Below are 18407 nucleotides of genomic sequence, written 5' to 3'. Positions count from 1 at the left end.
TGTAGAGTCTCAGAATTTTCTATCTGGAAGGAAACCTACAGGCCCCTATAGACCAACCTTCAACATAATTGCTAACCTAGTCATTGGATTAAAAAAAGGAAAGGAGGGGAAAAGGGACAGAAAGGGGAAGAAAGGGAGAGAGGAAGAGAAGAAAAAAAAAGGGAAGGGGGAGAAGGAAGAAAAAAATCAAGTGAATGAAACAGTACAGGGATGAAATCATAATCCTGCAGCTCAACGCTTACTTAGTTCTCTGTCTCCTCCCAGGTTGACTCCAAACGATTGATATTCACTAGTTAGGAGGTCTGATCAGGTATAGATAAGCTGTGCCATACAAAGGCCCCAGTGGGCTTATGCTGTCTTTAAAAATAACTCCAAAGTACTGCACCAAAGCCTTTGCAGAAAATCCATATGCACTCCCAGGGCTCTGACCCATAAAACATTCTTACCAGGGACCTGGATGAGGCCATATACTGTGCGATGACCATGGGCCAATGGAAATCTTTTGAAAACTTGCTGGAAGGTCCACTGTGTAACCTACTTTGTTGTTTTTTAATCTGGATAAAGGACATTTCAGCCCGTAGCACCCAGGAAGGGTATTATGTGAATAAATGAGGTGTTCTCTTTCATGACTAATTTCTGTGCTTCTAGATACATTTCCCTAATGAGGAGTTCTCTATTGAAAATTTCCTTCTTCCCTTCCTTAGTCCCTCTTCTCTCCCACAAATTGTAAGACATGTTTCATACCCTAGAAAAGCTCACAGTCTAATGAGTGAGAGAAGACATTTATTCCTTCATGGAGGTCTGAAATATCATAGCATTTCCAGTGGTACAAATAGTTTAGAAGGCTCAAGTCCAAGTCGAGAATAGACACATCTTACTCCAGCGAACAAGGCAGAAAGTTAAATGCCATGAGAGTGGGATGAACAATTGGGACAGGGTCCTTGAAGGAGAAGAAATTACTTCCAATAGGGGATATAGGGGAAAACGTAATACAAAAGGTGGCCTTTCCCTGGGTCTTTTAGGAGGCATAGGGTTTTGGCAGGTAAAGATGGCAAGAGGTGATGATCTATCCTAGATCAGAGGTTTTCTTTTTCTCTTTTTTTTTTTTTTTTTTTTTTTTTGAGATGGAGTCTTGCTCTTGTCACCCAGGCTGGAGTGCAGTGGCGTGATCTCGGCTCTGCAACCTCCGCCTCCTGGGTTCAAATGATTCTCCTGCTTCAGCCTCCCGAGTAGCTGGGATTACAGGCACCTGCCACCACACCCGGCTAATTTTTTGTATTTTTAGTAGTTGCATTTTAGTGGTTTCATCATGTTGGGCAGGCTGGTCTCGAACTCCTGACCTCAGGAGTTCTGCCCACCTCAGCCTCCCAAAGTGCTGGGATTACAGGTGTGCGCCACTGCGCCTGGCAGATTGGAGGTTTTCAAACTGCAATCCCTGGTCCTGCAGCATCAGCAACACTTAGAAATACAAAAGCCAGGGTCTTACCCTTGACCTGCTGAATCAGAAATGAGGCTTAGCATGCTTTGTTTAGCATCCCAGTGATTCTGATTCATACTTTATTGGAGAATCAATAATCTAGATTTAAGATCCTTAGCCTGGGGTCTGTGAACGTGGATAGGAAAAAAATACATCTTTATTTTCCCTAATGTCTAACTGAAATTTAGCATTTCCTTCCATTACAGATGTAGGCCATAAATTGCCACGATAATTATTAGGACCAATGCCATATAATGTTATTAAATGTATTAATAAAGAAGAATGCATACAACATAGCAGATTTTTAAAGATTTTTATAACTGTATTTCAATATAATTGGTTTCTTTGTAATTTCGTGTATCATTTTGTACATTAAAAACATTGTGAGAAAGTGTATGCTTTGCAGGCTGCCAATGAAATCTCATCTTTTATACCAAAAATGTGAAGAACCCCTAGTCTAGAAGGATTCCAGACAAAGAAAACTCAGAGCAAAGGCAAGAAAATACACGGCCGGCCAAGTATTCCATCTTGCGTAAAACTGAGGTAAAGCAAGGAAATGCCGGAAGAGAAAAAAGAAAAGGCTGAACCTGATTGTCAGAACTGGACTTCTTCCAGCAGACTCTGGGGAGCTACTTAATCAGGACTTTTTAAAAAGAGGGAGCAAGAGGCAGAGCCAAAGAGACACAACCAGCTCAGGGTTTTCAAAGAATTCCCTAGCAAAGGTAAGAAGGAAGGCCTGGAATAGAAAGAAACAGAAGGTGAGAGACCAAGCAGGAGATGAGATTTCTAATCCAGGCTTAACTAATAGCCCAAAGTGAAGAAAGAACTGACTATGAAAATGGGACGAATATGAGAGTGCTGTGAAAATTCAGCAGTGACTAAAACAGAAGAATCAAACATGACTCCAAAGTCTGAAGAGAAGGCGACTGGGACAAGAGTCATACTAAGAAAGAATTAAGGATGCCAAGTGGAGCAAGTCTGGGGAAGGAAAGTGCTGAGTTGCCTACAGGATATCCGGGTGAAAACATCCAGCAGTTATTTATCTGCCTGGGACAGTACTGACCTTTAAGACTTACTGTATCTCCTGAATAGCCTATTTGGACTTCATCAAGAGCTTTTCCCAAACAGGGATTTTTATCTTGGGGGCCCATGGACTCATGGGGAGTCCCATGAACCTCCCAAATTATTAAAGAAAATTTTATTTGTGTTCATGGACATTTGGGGAGAGGTACGTACTTTCATTACAAACTCAAGGAGCACGAAACTCCCTTTTCCCTCACAAAAATGTTAATACTCTCCATTCATCCTTCTAAAGACTCCAAGCAAGGTAAGCCCTCTTGTCTGAAAATTTGGGGAGGGAGCATGAGTCTCAGAACAAACAGAAAATGCCTCAGGAACAAAGCAGCAGCAGCAGTTACAGTCATGTGTGGATGGTTCTGAGTCAGGAGAAGCTCACTGCACAGTCACCAGATGAGGAAGGCATTTGGAATGTCTTGGTTAAAACTCACTGGAAATGACAGAAGAGTTTCTGACTCATCTCTTGAACCAATTCTTGCCTGAATACCTGTCTCTACAAGAGCAGTCATTAATGCCCCAACCTTAAACAGTAAAAATTGTCATTTTTATAAACCTCATACTGCTCAACTTCCCACTGTCCAAAGAAGCTGAGCTGCACGGGTTGTCCCAGGATGGAAAAGAAGCCACAGCCAAGAAGCTGTGTCTTGCTTTAGTGTTGCCATCTACTGGCTGGTGCTCACTGACTCTCATTCCCAATCTTTTCACTGCCAAAGGAAAGATTTTGCAATTAGGCTGCTTTCTTGATCCAGAGCCTCTCTAGACAGCTCAGTCCCCAAGAGGTCAAAAAAAAAAAATTTTTTTTAACAGAAACCTACCAGCTCCAAAAACAAAGTAAGGCAAGACCAAATGTCAACAATGTTACTAGGAAGCTTCAGCATTGACTAATAGAGTTTATGGTGAATGCTCCCTAAATGTTAGCCCCACATAATTAAGACAAAAGATGCTTTTAATGTGTCGTATATGATTATGAATAAGCAGAGGTTTGTGCCCACAGAATGGAATAGGGATATAATAGCATTGAAAATTGTTATTGTTGTTGTTGTTTCGTTAAAAGTAATTCTCTTTGCTAGGCTGTGTGTAGAAAGTGGTTTTCGTGGTAAGTTTAATAAACATAGTGCCGGGGATTCTGGCTGAATAGCTGAGAGTTAGAATTGAATGGGTTCTCACATACCCCATGGAGGCAGGAAGCAGGGACCAGGTTCCCCAAGTGAGGACTTTGTTGCTCTTATTGAACTACAATGAAAGGGTCTTGTACACTTACTTCATAAGCCCATGGCACTGACCAGAACAGCAAAGACTCTTTATTTCCGAATGCCATAGTAACTCTTTTCACTATTCTTTCGTGTGTGTGTGACAGTACTCACTCTGTCACTCAGGCTGGAGTGGCATGATCTTGGCTCATTGCAGCCTCCATCTACCAGGCTTAGGTGATCCTCCCACCTCAGCCTCCTGACTAGTTGGAACTTACAGGCACATGCCACCACACCCAGCAAAATTTTTTTTTCTTGTATTTTTTGTAGAGATGGGGTCTCACCGTGTTGTCCAGACTGGTCTCAAACTCCTGGGCTGAAGTGATCTGCCACCCTCAGCCTTCCAAAGTGCTGGGATTACAGGCATGAGCCATGCCTGGCCTCTCTTCACTCTTCTTGTGTTCACTTCCTCCTTCCCTGGTTTTTTGTTTTTATTACTTTTCTTCCTTTCCTCTTTATGAACTGTCTAACCCCACATCTACCTTCCACCTCATCATACTGGCACAAACTAAGAGCTAAAAGGAAAAGAGAGTTGCACTTAATTCTCCTCACTCATATGCTTTTCCCTTCTTTTCCTTTTTGCTTTTTAATCCAGCAAAGCACCTTATCTTTCACTCACGTTCACATTAAAATTTAGAAGACTGATCATGTTTGGCCTTTCCGTCCATTATCACCTTCCTATAAAATCGATACATATGGGTGATAAACGTAAGTCACAACCACCATCTTATGCATCAGCAAGCCCGCAGCACGTAATACAATTAAAGACTTTTTTGTTGATTAATGAAAGGAGAGGTTGCTAATCCTTTCCTCCTATAACTTAAGGAACAGAAGGAGGAAGAAAGAATATAGTGCCCTTAGATGTCAATTGTCCCTCCTCCCTCCTTTGCGGTCAGGACCCCTCAAAAAAAAAAATAAAACATTCGCTCAAGGAGTTATTGAAGGTTTCAAAGAGGAGAGAGGAGAGGTTTACATTGTAACCTCACAACTGACACCCTGAGAGACCTCCCCCTGTGCATTCTCCCCCTGCTTTGCTGAAGTGCATCTAAGGGTCTATTTAATTCTACTAGGCTGAGTTGAGCCTCTTGGCTCCTCTCTCTATCACACCCAGCCATCTCTTCCCCCTGAACCATATTCTTTCTCCAGGGAAGGAAAAATGAAAGCCTTACAGGTAATAAGGCCAATCCTACTCCAAGTATCTCCTCAAAGTATTTTCTCTAAACATTTAATACTTTCCCTAAGAATTTTCTTACCGGCTGTTAAGTAGTTGACATTTTTTCAATATTGTTACAATTCCCACCTGTAAAGTTTGATAAATCTATACGATTTTTTTTAAAGCTAGATATCTCTTCAGGTGCTGGTGGTCCCCCTTCCTTGGAAGTTAATTCCCTGAGGACAGAGACAAAAAACTTATCTTCCTCTCCTCAATGTCATTCATCCATCCTTTTAAAATCAAGCAAGACTATAGGGGCTCAACTTTAATAACATAAAACATTATTGCTCCTGGAGATCTGTGCTGGTTTTCAAACTAAAAATGACATTTAATAAATACTATAAGAAGCACTTTCTCAAGCTTTCCAAGGACAACTATACTTGCTAGACTAGATAGTTACATTCACAAAAACTGGCCTTGTTATTAAAAAACATAGTAGGAAAAAATATGCAAATAAGTCACTTTGTCTGTATAAATGGTTTACTGTGGAACTGAATGATTCCACATCAACTTAGCCATATATAATTTGGTCAAAAACTTTAACTGGAATGTCCAGACCTTGGCCAATGGGAGCTTAAAATGAGGTCACATTTATTTGCTAATATCCATTAGGAAAACGTCAACTCCCCATTCTGCTTAATTACAGGAATTCCAGGCTCTTGACAAATTCCTCTGCTTACTATTTCTGGAAATCAGGACTCCAATCCAGTTGTCTGCTGCCTCCGCCACTCATCTGCCTCCTGACCACATTCCCTGTACACAGGCTGACAGGGGCTCTGTGGCATACCACCTTTGGCAATTCCTGGACTCAACCTTCCTCCTGCTACTGCTGCCCTCCCCTAAAAGAAGGCAGAAACCCCTCTTTTAATTCTTTGATCACATTGCTCAGCCCATCCACAACTTTTAGCAAAGACTTCTTGGAAAGTTCAGGAAAATAGAAGGGGGCATTATGGCATCAATATCTCAAAGCTGTACTATATGTGGTGATTCCCAGAGAACAGCAGTTCAGATGTACCTCATGTCCCTTCAAGCTGGGATTCTACTGAGATATGGAAATATTATTCAAAAGATATGAGAATAGAGATCATTTTAAGAAAATCAATTTTTAGGAAATCAATTTCAGATTCCTCAACTTCCATATGAACTCTCTCCTAAGAACCTGTGAAAGTGCTTTTAGTAAACTAAGCTTTTTCTACCTTCTCCTTTAATAACTGCCTTTCTCTTACCAAAAAATAAACTTACCTCTCACCCATACGTTTACCATAGCGTATTAGGAGACCATTTTCCATGGGTTTTTTCATGTTCTGCAGGTCTTGAGAGTAAGGCATCAACTGCCCTTAGTTCTGCACTATCTCTACAGGTTTCAGTGGGAAGATGGCTCTGCCATCACCATGTCAGACTTCTAGCCTGCAGAACTGAGAGAAAATACATTTCTGTTGCTTTAAACCATCCAATTTTTGGTATTTTGTTATGGGAGCTCTAGGAAACCAACACACTTACTGGCTGGAATAGGAATGTCTCCCTCTGGAGCAAAGGGAAGGCATGCTTACAAACCATTATAAAAGATTGGGGGACGGGCACGGTGGCTCACACCTGTAATTCTAGCACTTTGGGAGGCCGAGGCGGGCGGATCACGAGGTCAGGATATCAAGACCATCCTGGCTAACCCGGTGAAACCCCGTCTCTACTAAAAATACAAAAAAATTAGCCGAGCACGGTGGCTGGCACCTGTAGTCCCAGCTACTCCTGAGGCTGAGGCAGGAGAATGGCATGAACCCGGGAGGCGGAGCTTGCAGTGAGCCGAGATCACGCCACTGCACTCCAGCCTGGGCGACAGAGTGAGACTCCGTCTCAAATAAAAAAATTGGGTTTCCAAAGATCAGAATTCTCACATGCATGTGAGCAGGCATCCATCTGGGCCCATCCACATTGGCCCTGAGACAACTGAAGCTTAAGAAATCAAAAATGCAAAAATGATGTTATCCAGCCCCTGCTATTACTAGAATAACTGTCTTGTGTCTTCTGTCCACATCTGTGAAACTATGTCAGGGCAAGTTGTTAGCTAGCAAATACGGTAAAATTGCAAATCCTTCCCAGTTTCTAACATGGGGTATTATCATAGGGTGTAAAAATATCTGTCCAACAAACGAAAGAACATTTAGACAATTTCTTTAACCAAATCACTGTAATATTATACCTATTCAAATTTCAATGTATTTCAAATTAAAAATAACTTTTTTTTTTTTTGTCTTTTGAGACAGAGTCTCGCTCTGTCACCCAGGCTGGAGTGCAGGAGTGTGATCTCATCTCACTGCAACCTCTGCCTCCCAGGTTCAAGCGATTCTCCTTCCTTAGCCTCTCGAGTAGCTGGGATTACATGTGCCCACCACCATGCCCGGCTAATTTTTTGTATTTTTAGTAGAGACTGGTTTTACCATGTTGGCCAGGCTGGTCTTGAACTCCTGACCTCAAGTGATCCACCACCTCGGCCTCTCAAAGTGCTGGGATTACAGGCGTGAGCCACCGCGCCCAGCCAAATGTAATTTTTTAAGTTTAATATTTATTAAAATGTCATTTGGTCATTAAACTCTTAGAGCCTATGGTAACACAAAAAACACTTATATCTATAATATACTGAGTAATATTTAATAAGGTAACCGATAAGACTGTTAAGCAAAAAATAAATTCATTTTAGGATAAAATTCTTCTTCAGAAGAAGAATGGAGTTCAGGGAGCAAAAGGAATCAAACAATATTTCCAACTGTTACAAAGCGTGTTAAAGTATTTTTAAAAATGGAAAATGGTAGCTATCAAATCTCTATTGTACCAAGATTTCGCTGGATACATTTAAAAGACCGAATAACATTTTTAAATGCCAATATTTACAATACATAATAAAATGCTTCTTTTGAGGCTATTTAAACATAATGATTTTAGATATTCTTTTAAAAAATCAATCAGAGTCTCATGGTTTTTCCAAAATTTGTAGGGAGGTATGCAAGTAACAAGTTTGAAGACTATTCACTGCCCACTGGTTACAGCCCTTTCAGCTCCTGGCCACCCAGGTGGCTGGGGCCAGGTCACCTTATTTCAAGCATCAACCAAGCAGACACCATGTTGGTCTTGGTTAACTGCTATATCATTACCCTTAACATAGTCGATGTTAAATTAATGAATGTTGAATATTAGAAATCATTCACCTCTTTCCATCCACTTCTGCTTCAGGGACTGCTCTGACACTGGCCTAGCCTGAAATGACTGACATCAGGATGACCCTGGGGGGTAAAGGGTGTGCCCTACATTGTCATATCTTGTCACAACAAAAGTGAAATGAGTCTAGACCTAAGCTGGATCAACCGGCTGAGTCATAAATCTCAGATTGAATCAGGCATTAGATTTACAAATTTAACTGGATTGTAGAATTACTCTACAGTTTTTAACTGGATTGTAGAATTACTCTACAGTTTTTAACTGGATTGTAGAATTACTCTACAGTTTTTAACTGGATTGTAGAATTACTCTACAGTTTTTAGGACCAGCAAAAGCAGAATTCACTCTCTAGGGACAAAGTTAGCAAAAGTCCCAATGACTATCTTCCTTTCCTAGATCAATGTCAAGCGCCATCCTCCGTTTTCCGGCCATCCTCGCCGCGCGTCTAAGCAGTCATCTTTCAGGATGCAATCCCATGTCATTGCCTCTTGTGACCCTCTCCTGAGTGATACCATCACTTAGAACCCTAACCCCAGATTCTGACATTAGGAGGGACTACAGAAGGGGGAACCCATTTGCATCTCTCCATTTTCTAGTGGTGGTATTTTACACATACCCTACGGTTTTAAATTTGAAGTACCCTAGAAACAGACCTTGTTATCAAAAGCAGATTGAAAAAATATGCAGACAAGGCATTAATGAAACCTTACGGATTTACACCATATCAAGAGAAGTCTCCAAAGGCAGAAATGCACATCAAGCCTATTTCTTCTGACTCATTTCCTCTGGAGAAGCAGCTTAGAATAATTCAGGCAAAAGGCCACGAAATAATTGCATTGGTAACAGGAACCTGGTAGAAAAGTAGAGAGGGAATTGCTAAATTAAATTCAACCTACAGGGCTTTTGTGGGGAGTCACATAGCATGTTTTTTGTTTCTCACTTAGGAGGAAAAAAAATCTAGTTTTCTTACATTTTTACTTGAAAAAAATCAGAGGCTACTTTAATGCTTTTATACAATAATTAGTGCAAATACACTAAAAGTGATCTTTTACATAATAATAATAAATAACATGGTAAAAATACACTTGAAAAGATTTTAGTTTTGAGTAACTTTTCCTGCCAAATAACCTGCCAAATACATACAGCAATGCTTGGCCGCAGTTGGCCAAAGGCCTTGTGTGTTCATGAAGTGGCTAGGATTAATTGTGGTCACCCTATTAGTATCAACACTGACCTTTCCCCCTCTATGTATTCCTTCCTCGCTGCCTGAAAAAAAGTAACTGGTTATAAAAACAATCAAAATGAATACTTTCAGATGCTGTTTCCCAAAACTGGGTCAGAGACTACTGGTGTATGTCCTGGATCTCAGAGGCATGGGAAGAAAGGTGGCTAAAGCAGCATCTATGAGAAAGAAATCAGAAACTAAGGTAAGAGAGGATGGGGCTGGGCACAGTGGCTCATGTCTGTAATCCCAGCACTTGGGAGGCCTAGGTGGGCAGATCACCTGAGGTCAGGAGTTTGAGACCAGCCTGGCCAACATGGTGAAACCCCATCTCCACTAAACATACAAAAATTAGCCGGGCATGGTGGCGCATGCCTGTAATCCCAGCTACTCATGAGGCTGAGGCACGAGAATTGCTTGAACCAGGAGGCAGAGGTTGCAGTGAGCAGAGATTGTGCCGCTGCACTCCAGCCTGGGTGACAGAGAAGAAAAAGGTAAGAGGATGGGAGGGAGAGAAGGAAGGAAAAGAGAGAGGAAAAGAAGGAAAGAGGGAGGAAGAGAGATAGAGGGAGAGGGAGAGGAAAAAATGTGGAGGAAAATAATCAACAGTAATTAAGAGAGAAAATTAACCATGAGGAAGGAATAAAGGAAAGTCATAATATTTACCAAAAAAAATCTTGTGGTCAGGGAGAAAACGGCTGCTTTATTTCAAATTCAGGGTTAAACCTAAGAGTCAGAAATCCTTATAAATTCATATACATTTCTTTTAAAACTCCCCATTGTCTGGAAGATGCTAAGGAACTAAATATGTTAAGAACTAGTAAAAATAAATAAATAAAGGCCAGGCACGGTGACTCATGCCTGTAATCCCAGCACTTTGGGAGGCTGAGGCAAGCAGATCATGAGGTCAAGAGATGGAGACCATCCTGGCCAACATAGTGAAACCCCAACTCTACTAAAAATACAAAAATTAGCTGGGCATGGTGGCACGTGCCTGTAGTCCCAGCTACTCAGGAGGCTGAGGCAGGAGAATCACTTGAACCCTGGAGGCGGAGGTTGTGGCGAGCCGAGATCATGCCATTGCACTCCAGCCTGGGCAACAAGAGCGAGCAAAACTCCATCCCAAAAAATAAATAAATAAATAAAATAAAGAAAAGCAAAAGAATCAAGGATTTATCCATCCATTCCATATGAACTGTACTTCAAGGTACTAAATAGTTGGAGGTGAATTTCTCTCTGTAGATGTATTCTGGCTAATAATGAGAAAAGGAATAACAATTAGAATATTACCATTTTGTAACCTCTAATGATATAATCTATCTAGGCAATGCCAGTTGTTAGCTGCTTCCTAATAAAATATACAACACCACTACACAAAGAAAAGCTGAGTCTGATTAAACATCTTGCTCTAACTTCCAATATAAAGGGGGAAAAAAGGATGAAAAACAAGTGATAGTTCAAGGATACTGTCATCAAAATCCTGACTGTAAAAACCTTACACGAGAAATAAACTAAATATTCCCATCAAAAGGCAGAGATTGTTGTTCTTTTTAATCTGTCTTATCTCCTTAGTTCTGTCTATAGACACTTCAAATACAAAGATATAAATAAGCAAGTTAAAAATGAGAACATGGAAAACACAGACACACATGCACCACAAACAGTAAGCATAAGAAAGCTGGAAGGGCCATAAAAACATTGGGCAAAATGGACTTTGGAGTAAGCAGTAGCAGTGGAGATAAAGCAGGAAACTTCATAATGATAAAATGGTGAATACAAGAGAAATAAAAACTATAAATGTATATGGGCCTAATGACAGGGCTGCAAAATACAGGATGGAAAAACTGACAGAAATAAAGGAAGAAAATCACAAATCCACAAGCAGTGCTGGAGATTTTTAAATACCTCGCTCAGTAATTGATAGAGTAACCAAAGGAAAAAAAAAGAAATCATAATATAGGAGAACTAAAATGATGCTATCAACCAACCATAAAAATTTGGGAACAAAAAACCACAAAGATTCTAAAATAGGAAGAGTGGGTAGGTTGGTTAGGCATTTATCTGCCTCCTCTTCTAAACCAGTTCTCTTTCAAACATAATAACTAGGTACAGGTTTGCCACAGAATTGAAGAGAAAGAAAAGAACAGGAAAGGTGCCAAATTTAAGGAAAGAGTGGTCCATCTTTTATTTATATAGCCTTCAAATTCCAGAAAGTTTCCAAAGCCTTTGTTACACACATGATCTCATTCCATCCTAACAGTATCCTTTGAAAAGGCAACCCACATTTCCTTAGCCCCATTTTACAGACAAGGAAGTTGAGCTCAGAGGCTGATTTGCCAAACGAACAAAATCGCGAGTCTGCTTCTAGATCAAAAGGGTGGACATATTTTAAAGGTCACCTGAAGGAATTCCCTGGGAATGTAGTGAAGTACCAATTATTTTCTTCCTAGAAAAGTACATTTTCTGCTGGACACAGTGGCTCACACCTGTATTCCCACTTGGGAAGCTAAAGAGGGAGGATCACTTGAGCCCAGGATTTCGAGACCAGCCTGAGCAACATAGTGCGACCCTATCTCTAAAATATTTTTTTAAAATTAGCCAGGCATGGTCCTAGCTACTCGGGAGGCTGAGGCAAGAGGACTGTTGAGCCTAGGAGTTCAAAGCTGCAGAGAGCTATGATCATGCCACTGTACTCCAGCCTGGGCGACAGACCTTGCCTTTTCAAAAAAAAAAAAAGAAAGAAAAGAAAAGAAAAGAAAAGTATTTGGACACATTTCTCCCAATATGTCCAAATATCCAAAGCAATTATATCAAGGGTATTGGCTCCTTGGTTAAGAACTGGGCTTTATTTTCACACACTCCCTGAAATGACACAGCCAGAGATCAGGTAGGACCCAGAGACAACAAAGTTACAAACCCTGTGTCCAAACAGCATTCTAAAATGAAATACTCCTGGATGGAACCCTTGGAAAACTCAGTGTTGACCATATTCCCAGTTACCCATAAAAACTTATCAAGTTGTGGTTTAGAAACAGATTCAAAGAAAGCAGTCTGCAGAAAATATGCAGATTTACTCTTTTAATTAGCAAAACACAGACTTTACAGATCTCATTACTATATTTAGAGAATAAATCTTAGAGTAAAATGACTTTGTTTCTTGGCTTGAACCAAATTATGTGGAGTTTTTTTATAATCAGAAAACTTTATTGAAGAGCTTAAGAAATAATTTAAGTCTCAATATTCAATCTTCAAAAACTCTTCCAGTACAGTCTATGACAGCTGCACAGTAATTTATAAATACATATTGTCTTAGATTTTCTTAATATTCACATCTGCCTTCTGTTCTTTGAAATTCTTTTTGTGTTTATGTTTAAAAATAGATATACAATTCAAATATGTTCTAGGTCAGGACTGGTTATTTAAATAACATATATATGCTTTACTTACACCTCTCTCGGGGTTCCACTGAAGTATATTTCTTCTAGGTATTTGGGGGACTGTGTCATTAAGGCTAATGGTGGTTTAATCTAAGAGGAAAAAAATACATGCATACCAAGGAATATTTTTCAGTTTCTTGGCAGAACACAATAGAGAGGAAAAGTGATTTGACTTTTTAGCTCCAATTGCTTTCAATTTCTTAGGTGAGGTCAATGTTGTAAAATCTGCTGAGATTTTTTTTATAGAACCTGAGTGAATAAAATGCAGAGGTAAATCACTACTTTCTATTTAAAGCAAACTAGCTTTTTACAAAGCTTATGACCATTTTTAAAGAAAAAGAAAGGAGGCCAGGTGCAGTGGCGCATGCTTATAAACCCAGTGCTTTGGGAGGCCGAGGCGGGAGGCTCATGTGAGTCCAGGAGTTTGAGACCAGCCTGAGCAACATAGTGAGACCCAGGTGTGATGGCTCATGCCTGTAATCCCACCTACTCGGGACGCTGATGTGGGAGGATCACTTGAGCCCAGGAGGTTGAGGCTGCAGTGAGTTGTGATTGTGCCACTGTACTCCAGTCTGGACAACAGACAAGACCCTGTCTCAAAAAAAAAAAAAAAAAAAAAGGAAAAACACATGTTCTTCCCAGAAAATAAAAAATAGGCCAGTAGATTCTTGGTTCTTCTTCTTCTTTTTTTTTTTTGAGACAGGTCTCGCTCTTTCACCCAGGCTGGAGTGCAGTTGCACAGTCTCAGCTCACTGCATCCTCCACCTCCCAGGTTCAAGCAATTCTCCTGCCTCAGCCTCCAGAGTAACTGGGATTACAGTCACCCGCCACTACAACCGGCCAACTTTTGTATTTTTAGTAGAGATGGGGTTTCACCATGTTGGCCACGCTGATCTCGAACTCCTGAACTCAAGTGATCCACGCGTCTCAGCCTCCCAAAGTACTGGGATTACAGGCGTGTGCCACCGTGCCTGGCCGGTTCTTCTTTCTTCTGCCAGGCAGTCCACCCTAGGTGGGCAGGCTTCCTACATGGACTCTGAGGGGCTCTCTGGTCTCTGCTGATGTTGCTGGCATACCTGCTGTGGACACCCAGTAAAACAGTGGCTCCACACAATCATGGGAAAAAAGACGAATGTGACCATTACATTTCACACAAGCTTCAAAGGAACCATCAAACCAGTAACAACTCAATTACTCTTTGTGGCTTCTTTTTATTTTGAATCAATAATCTAGAAGTGAAGGTCTCCACAGCCCATTATGCCTTCACTGATCCACCTACTTCCCATGAACACCTGCCGAAGGAAAGAAATAAGGCAGCATGTGCTAAGATGCAGTGCTGCTTCTAAACATAATTTGTGGGGGGCAGGCATGAAACCCAAGTTCAGAAGTGCTTAAGTACTGAGGTGATTACTCAACTATGAAGAGGTCTTTCAAGCGCACAGTTGATTTTTAGCAAGTACAGCGTATGAAGACCTTCATTTTGATTTTATAAAAGTAGGCTATGTTGCATGAGTATCTAAAAGTGGCTGAAAAACCGACTGCATGCTTTTAAGCCTAAAAATAACCAAGGAGTAGAGCCAAACATGTACATTTCAGCAGAAAAGTGATAAACAGAAAGCGAAGCGGATAATATGCTGAAGAATGAAGAAAGCCCACATGATGGCTTATGCTGACTTTACAACAGAGTGAAACATTCAAACATTAAAGAAGTCAAAACAAATGCAGTTAGGTGTGTACATTACCCCAAAAGAACCCATGGCTATTAAAGCTGCCATGAGGATCTTCTGAACTGTTAAAAGCTTACGTCATGCTACCAATCTGACTCACTTTCAGTTTCAATAACTGATAGAAATTTCTTACCAAGACCCTAATTTTGGCATCAAAAATGTTAATTTGTAGATCAGAATCATAAAACTACTAACTCCATATTCATTTGCTAATTTATGAGACAGAAAACATACAGTTCTTAATTCTAAAAAGGCCATTTAATATCTCATCCCTATTACTCTTCCAAGAAGGAGGGAAACAGAGAGGGTGTTTGGAATTGCAGTAGAACACAATGTTTAGAACAACAGAAAAACATATGGGAAAAAAAAAAGCCCAATAAATATTCAATCTACAAGAAATATAGCAAAATAGGGGAAAATACTGAAACTACTTTGCTGTACCATGGAGACACATGGTAGCCCATGACCACTTCCTAGATTACTCTTTGGAAACTTAATTCAATTGGCCTTAATTGCTTATAAAGTGTGCAACACAGGGAGGATTTGTCTTTAATTTAGTTCTGAAAGAGGCATGAATGGATGTAAACTCTATTCACAGACCACCGTAGATCATTAGGGCAATTAAGAACAGTTTCTAGTCTTGAAACCCCTCCACGCAAATCACCTGCTAACCTTTGCATCCAGGTTTCAGACTTGCAAACACTTTGGGGTTCTTAAGGGCAAGTGAGAGCTCATTGAGGAAGGAAATAAAGTGGGAGTCTCTCTCAGATTTCTTTGACTCAAAAATGACGACAATGGTAAAGTGAGGTTCCGGGCGGGTTAGGAAGTAGGTACTCTGAACTTTGTCATCATAGAAGTGGACCACTTTCTCCAAGCTGTTCAGATCAGATGTGCGGTCCGTCATGATCATGATGACATTGGGCCAGTGCATGACTGGCCTGTCGCTGGGCAGAGACACTACAGCTGGATACTGGTCCACACCCTTGGGGGCCTCTCTGTAGGAATGGGGGTGGTGATAACCATGACCCTGAAAACTCTCAGAACCTCTGTTGTCAAAAATTAAGGACACATTGGCAGCATCATATTTTCTGATGAAGCTGGAAATCTTTCCAAAAAAGTCTGGGTTAGCTTTTGCTGTCAACGTTTTCATTTCTGAAGCAGTCGTTTGTCGGCTCAGAGCCTCATGAAAGTAAAAGCTAAACTTGGCAAGAAGCATGTTTTTGAGTTTCATCAGCCAAAGGAAAAGGTGTGGAGGCTGCACGGCCTTCTGAGACTGCCCTCCAAACAGATGTTTCTTGGTCTCCCGCTGTTTCTCAAAGATCTGGCCCCACGTCTGCAGTTTGGTGTGCGCACTGTGTAAATTAACCAGAGATGGGAGGAACTTCCACTCTGAGACCTGGGCCTGGGCTTTCAGGAGATGACACAGGACGTCAACTTCCAGCTGGAAACTGCTTTCCAAAGGACTGAGGATTGGGTGGTGAAATCTAAAGGGGAGAGGGAAATAGAGATAAGTGGAAATGTTACTTCACTTGCCACACTGACATTTTTCTAACCACAAAGCAACAATATGGCCAAACATAATATTATGCTTCAAGACAGGGGAAGAAAAGATGGAGGAACTACATGTTGATTTATTTTAAAATTCTGATATAATTTCACCATTTCAAAATTATGTCAACATCATATTCTCCTGTGGAAATAGCCTGAGAGTAGTGGCTACTTTTCCTTTCAACAACAGAAATACCAAATTAGCTACAATTCATTTTTGTTTTTATTTATTTATTTATTTTAGACTGGTTCTTGCTCTGTCACCCAGGCTGGAGTGCAATTGTGCAATCATGGCTCACTGCAGCTCAGTTCCTGGGCTCAAGTGAGCCTCTTGCCTTAGCATCCCAAGCAGCTGAGAACATAGGCACACACTCCATTTTCTGTAGAGACAAGGTCTCCCTGTGTTGCCCAGGCTGGTTTCAAACTCTAAGTGATCTTCCCACCTTGGCCTCCCAAAGCGCTGGGATTACAGGTGTGGGCCACCATGCCTGGCCTAAATTAGGTATAATTCTTTCTGAGTGTATTTTATTTATTCTGGGAATTGTATGACTAAAACAATCATTGAAACAAGGCATGCTCTTTTCAGAGTGTGGTCCTAAAGAGGCAGAGGTAAAACAAAAAAAGTCACTAAAACATCTGTTGAATGTGTAGATGACATATATAAACTCATTTAATGTTCACAGTAATGCTATGAGGTATTAAGCCTATCTTGCAGTTGACAGTACATACTATAAGCTTATATGGAAAACACAGTAGATAAAATAAATGTTTATTAAAGAAATAGAGCATTTATCAGACAGCCCTTATTCAATCCTGGTTCCCAAATTCCCTTCATATTAATTATAGTTAAAAACAAAATGGTGGCCAGCCTGGCCAACATGGTGAAATCCCAACCTTACTAAAAATACAAAAATTAGCCGGGCATGGTGGCATGTGCCTGTAATCCCAGCTACTCTGGAGGCTGAGGCACGAGAATTGCTTGAACCTGGGGTGGGGGGGCGAGGTTGCAGCGAGCTGAGATCGTGCCACTAAACTCCAGCCTGGGTGACAGAACAAGACTGTCTCAAACAAGCAAACAAACAAACAAATGGTGACCCAATAAGAAATAGCTAACACTTCAATCACTTTCCATTTATCTTAGGATAAAACCCCAAATCCGTAAAAAGGACTAGAAGGCACTGAATAATGTAGTCCCTTCCCAGTTTGAGCCACATTCCTATTCTTCTCACTTTCTCCAGATACTCAGTAAATAACTGAAAATGCAATTATACTACAAGGAGTACAAGATAGTAGTGCAATTTTACTTCCACTTGTTCTAGACAAAATGTATAAAAGTTTTTGACGCTGGGCACAGTGGCTTATTCCTGTAAACCCAGCACTTTGGGAGGCAGAGGCAGGTGGACTGCTTGAGCCCAGGAGTTCATGAGACAGCCTGGGCAACATGGAAAAACTCCATCTCTACAAAACGTTCAAAAATTAGTCAAGTGTGGTGGTGTGCACCTGTGACCCCAGCTACTCAAATTAGAAGGCTGAGGTGGGAAGATCACCTGAGCCCAGCAAGGCTGAGGCTAGTGGGCTGTGATCGCGCTACTGTGCTTCACAGAGTGAGACCCTGTCTCCAAAAAATAAAAAGTTTTTGACTATGATCTACTGTAAAAAATACACTTTATATTGTGACCAAGTACCTGCACACATAAATATTTTATTTCAATACTTTCTTACTATGTACAATGTACTCTGCTAAATTTCTGCTTGAGTCATAATGTTCTAGAGACAAACGAGTGAATAGAGGAGGCAGCTATTACTTCCGCTATTGATAGTTTCTAATATATATAGATATTTTCTAATATATATTAAATATATATTTATTTTCTACTTGATATTTTCTTATATTAAATATATATTTATTTTCTACTATATATATTAAATCAGATTACTAACTCACTAAGTTAACTTTATATCCCATAGATTAGTACCTGCTGTTTGTAAAACACTGTTCTACTTCACATGTAATAGTAATGTTTAAAGGGAAAAGAACATGATGTGGGACATCCTCTCTTCTAGGCACAGGGAAAAAAGGGCAAGTTCAGGGACCCGAGACAAGTGAGCACATGACCCATTTTCACCAATACTGTACTTCTTCCTGATTCTTCAGGTCTCCTCGTCAGTCATTTCCCTAGAAAAGCTTTCTCTGTCCACTTCCAGATGAGGTCACTTTCCCCAGTTATATCCTCTCATTTCTTAAT

The 18407-nt window shown here is 40.6% G+C and overlaps 1 protein-coding gene across 3 annotated transcripts in view; it reads right to left on the bottom strand.

Moving 5' to 3' along the window:
• Nucleotides 1-7642: 7642 nt before the first annotated feature.
• The window catches only part of KICS2 (KICSTOR subunit 2), a 45817-nt gene continuing 35052 nt past the window's right edge, over nt 7643-18407 (bottom strand). For 2 of the 3 annotated variants that reach the window (XM_063786400.1, XM_009424985.5), the window contains exons 3-4: nt 15286-16097; nt 7643-9077 (exon numbers count right to left, since the gene is read on the bottom strand). In XM_063786400.1, coding sequence (XP_063642470.1) covers nt 9004-9077; nt 15286-16097 — 886 coding nt within the window. In that variant the 3' untranslated portion in view covers nt 7643-9003. Of the gene's footprint in view, nt 9078-12912; nt 12977-15285; nt 16098-18407 lie in introns of those variants that run through there. The other variant, XM_063786399.1, reaches the window with a different exon arrangement.

Source organism: Pan troglodytes, chromosome 10, assembly GCF_028858775.2.
Source record: "Pan troglodytes isolate AG18354 chromosome 10, NHGRI_mPanTro3-v2.0_pri, whole genome shotgun sequence".
In the NCBI taxonomy this organism is placed as follows: Eukaryota; Metazoa; Chordata; class Mammalia; order Primates; family Hominidae; genus Pan; species Pan troglodytes.
The sequence above is the reverse complement of the archived record's forward strand: the minus strand, read 5'-3'. Positions and strand labels throughout refer to the sequence as shown.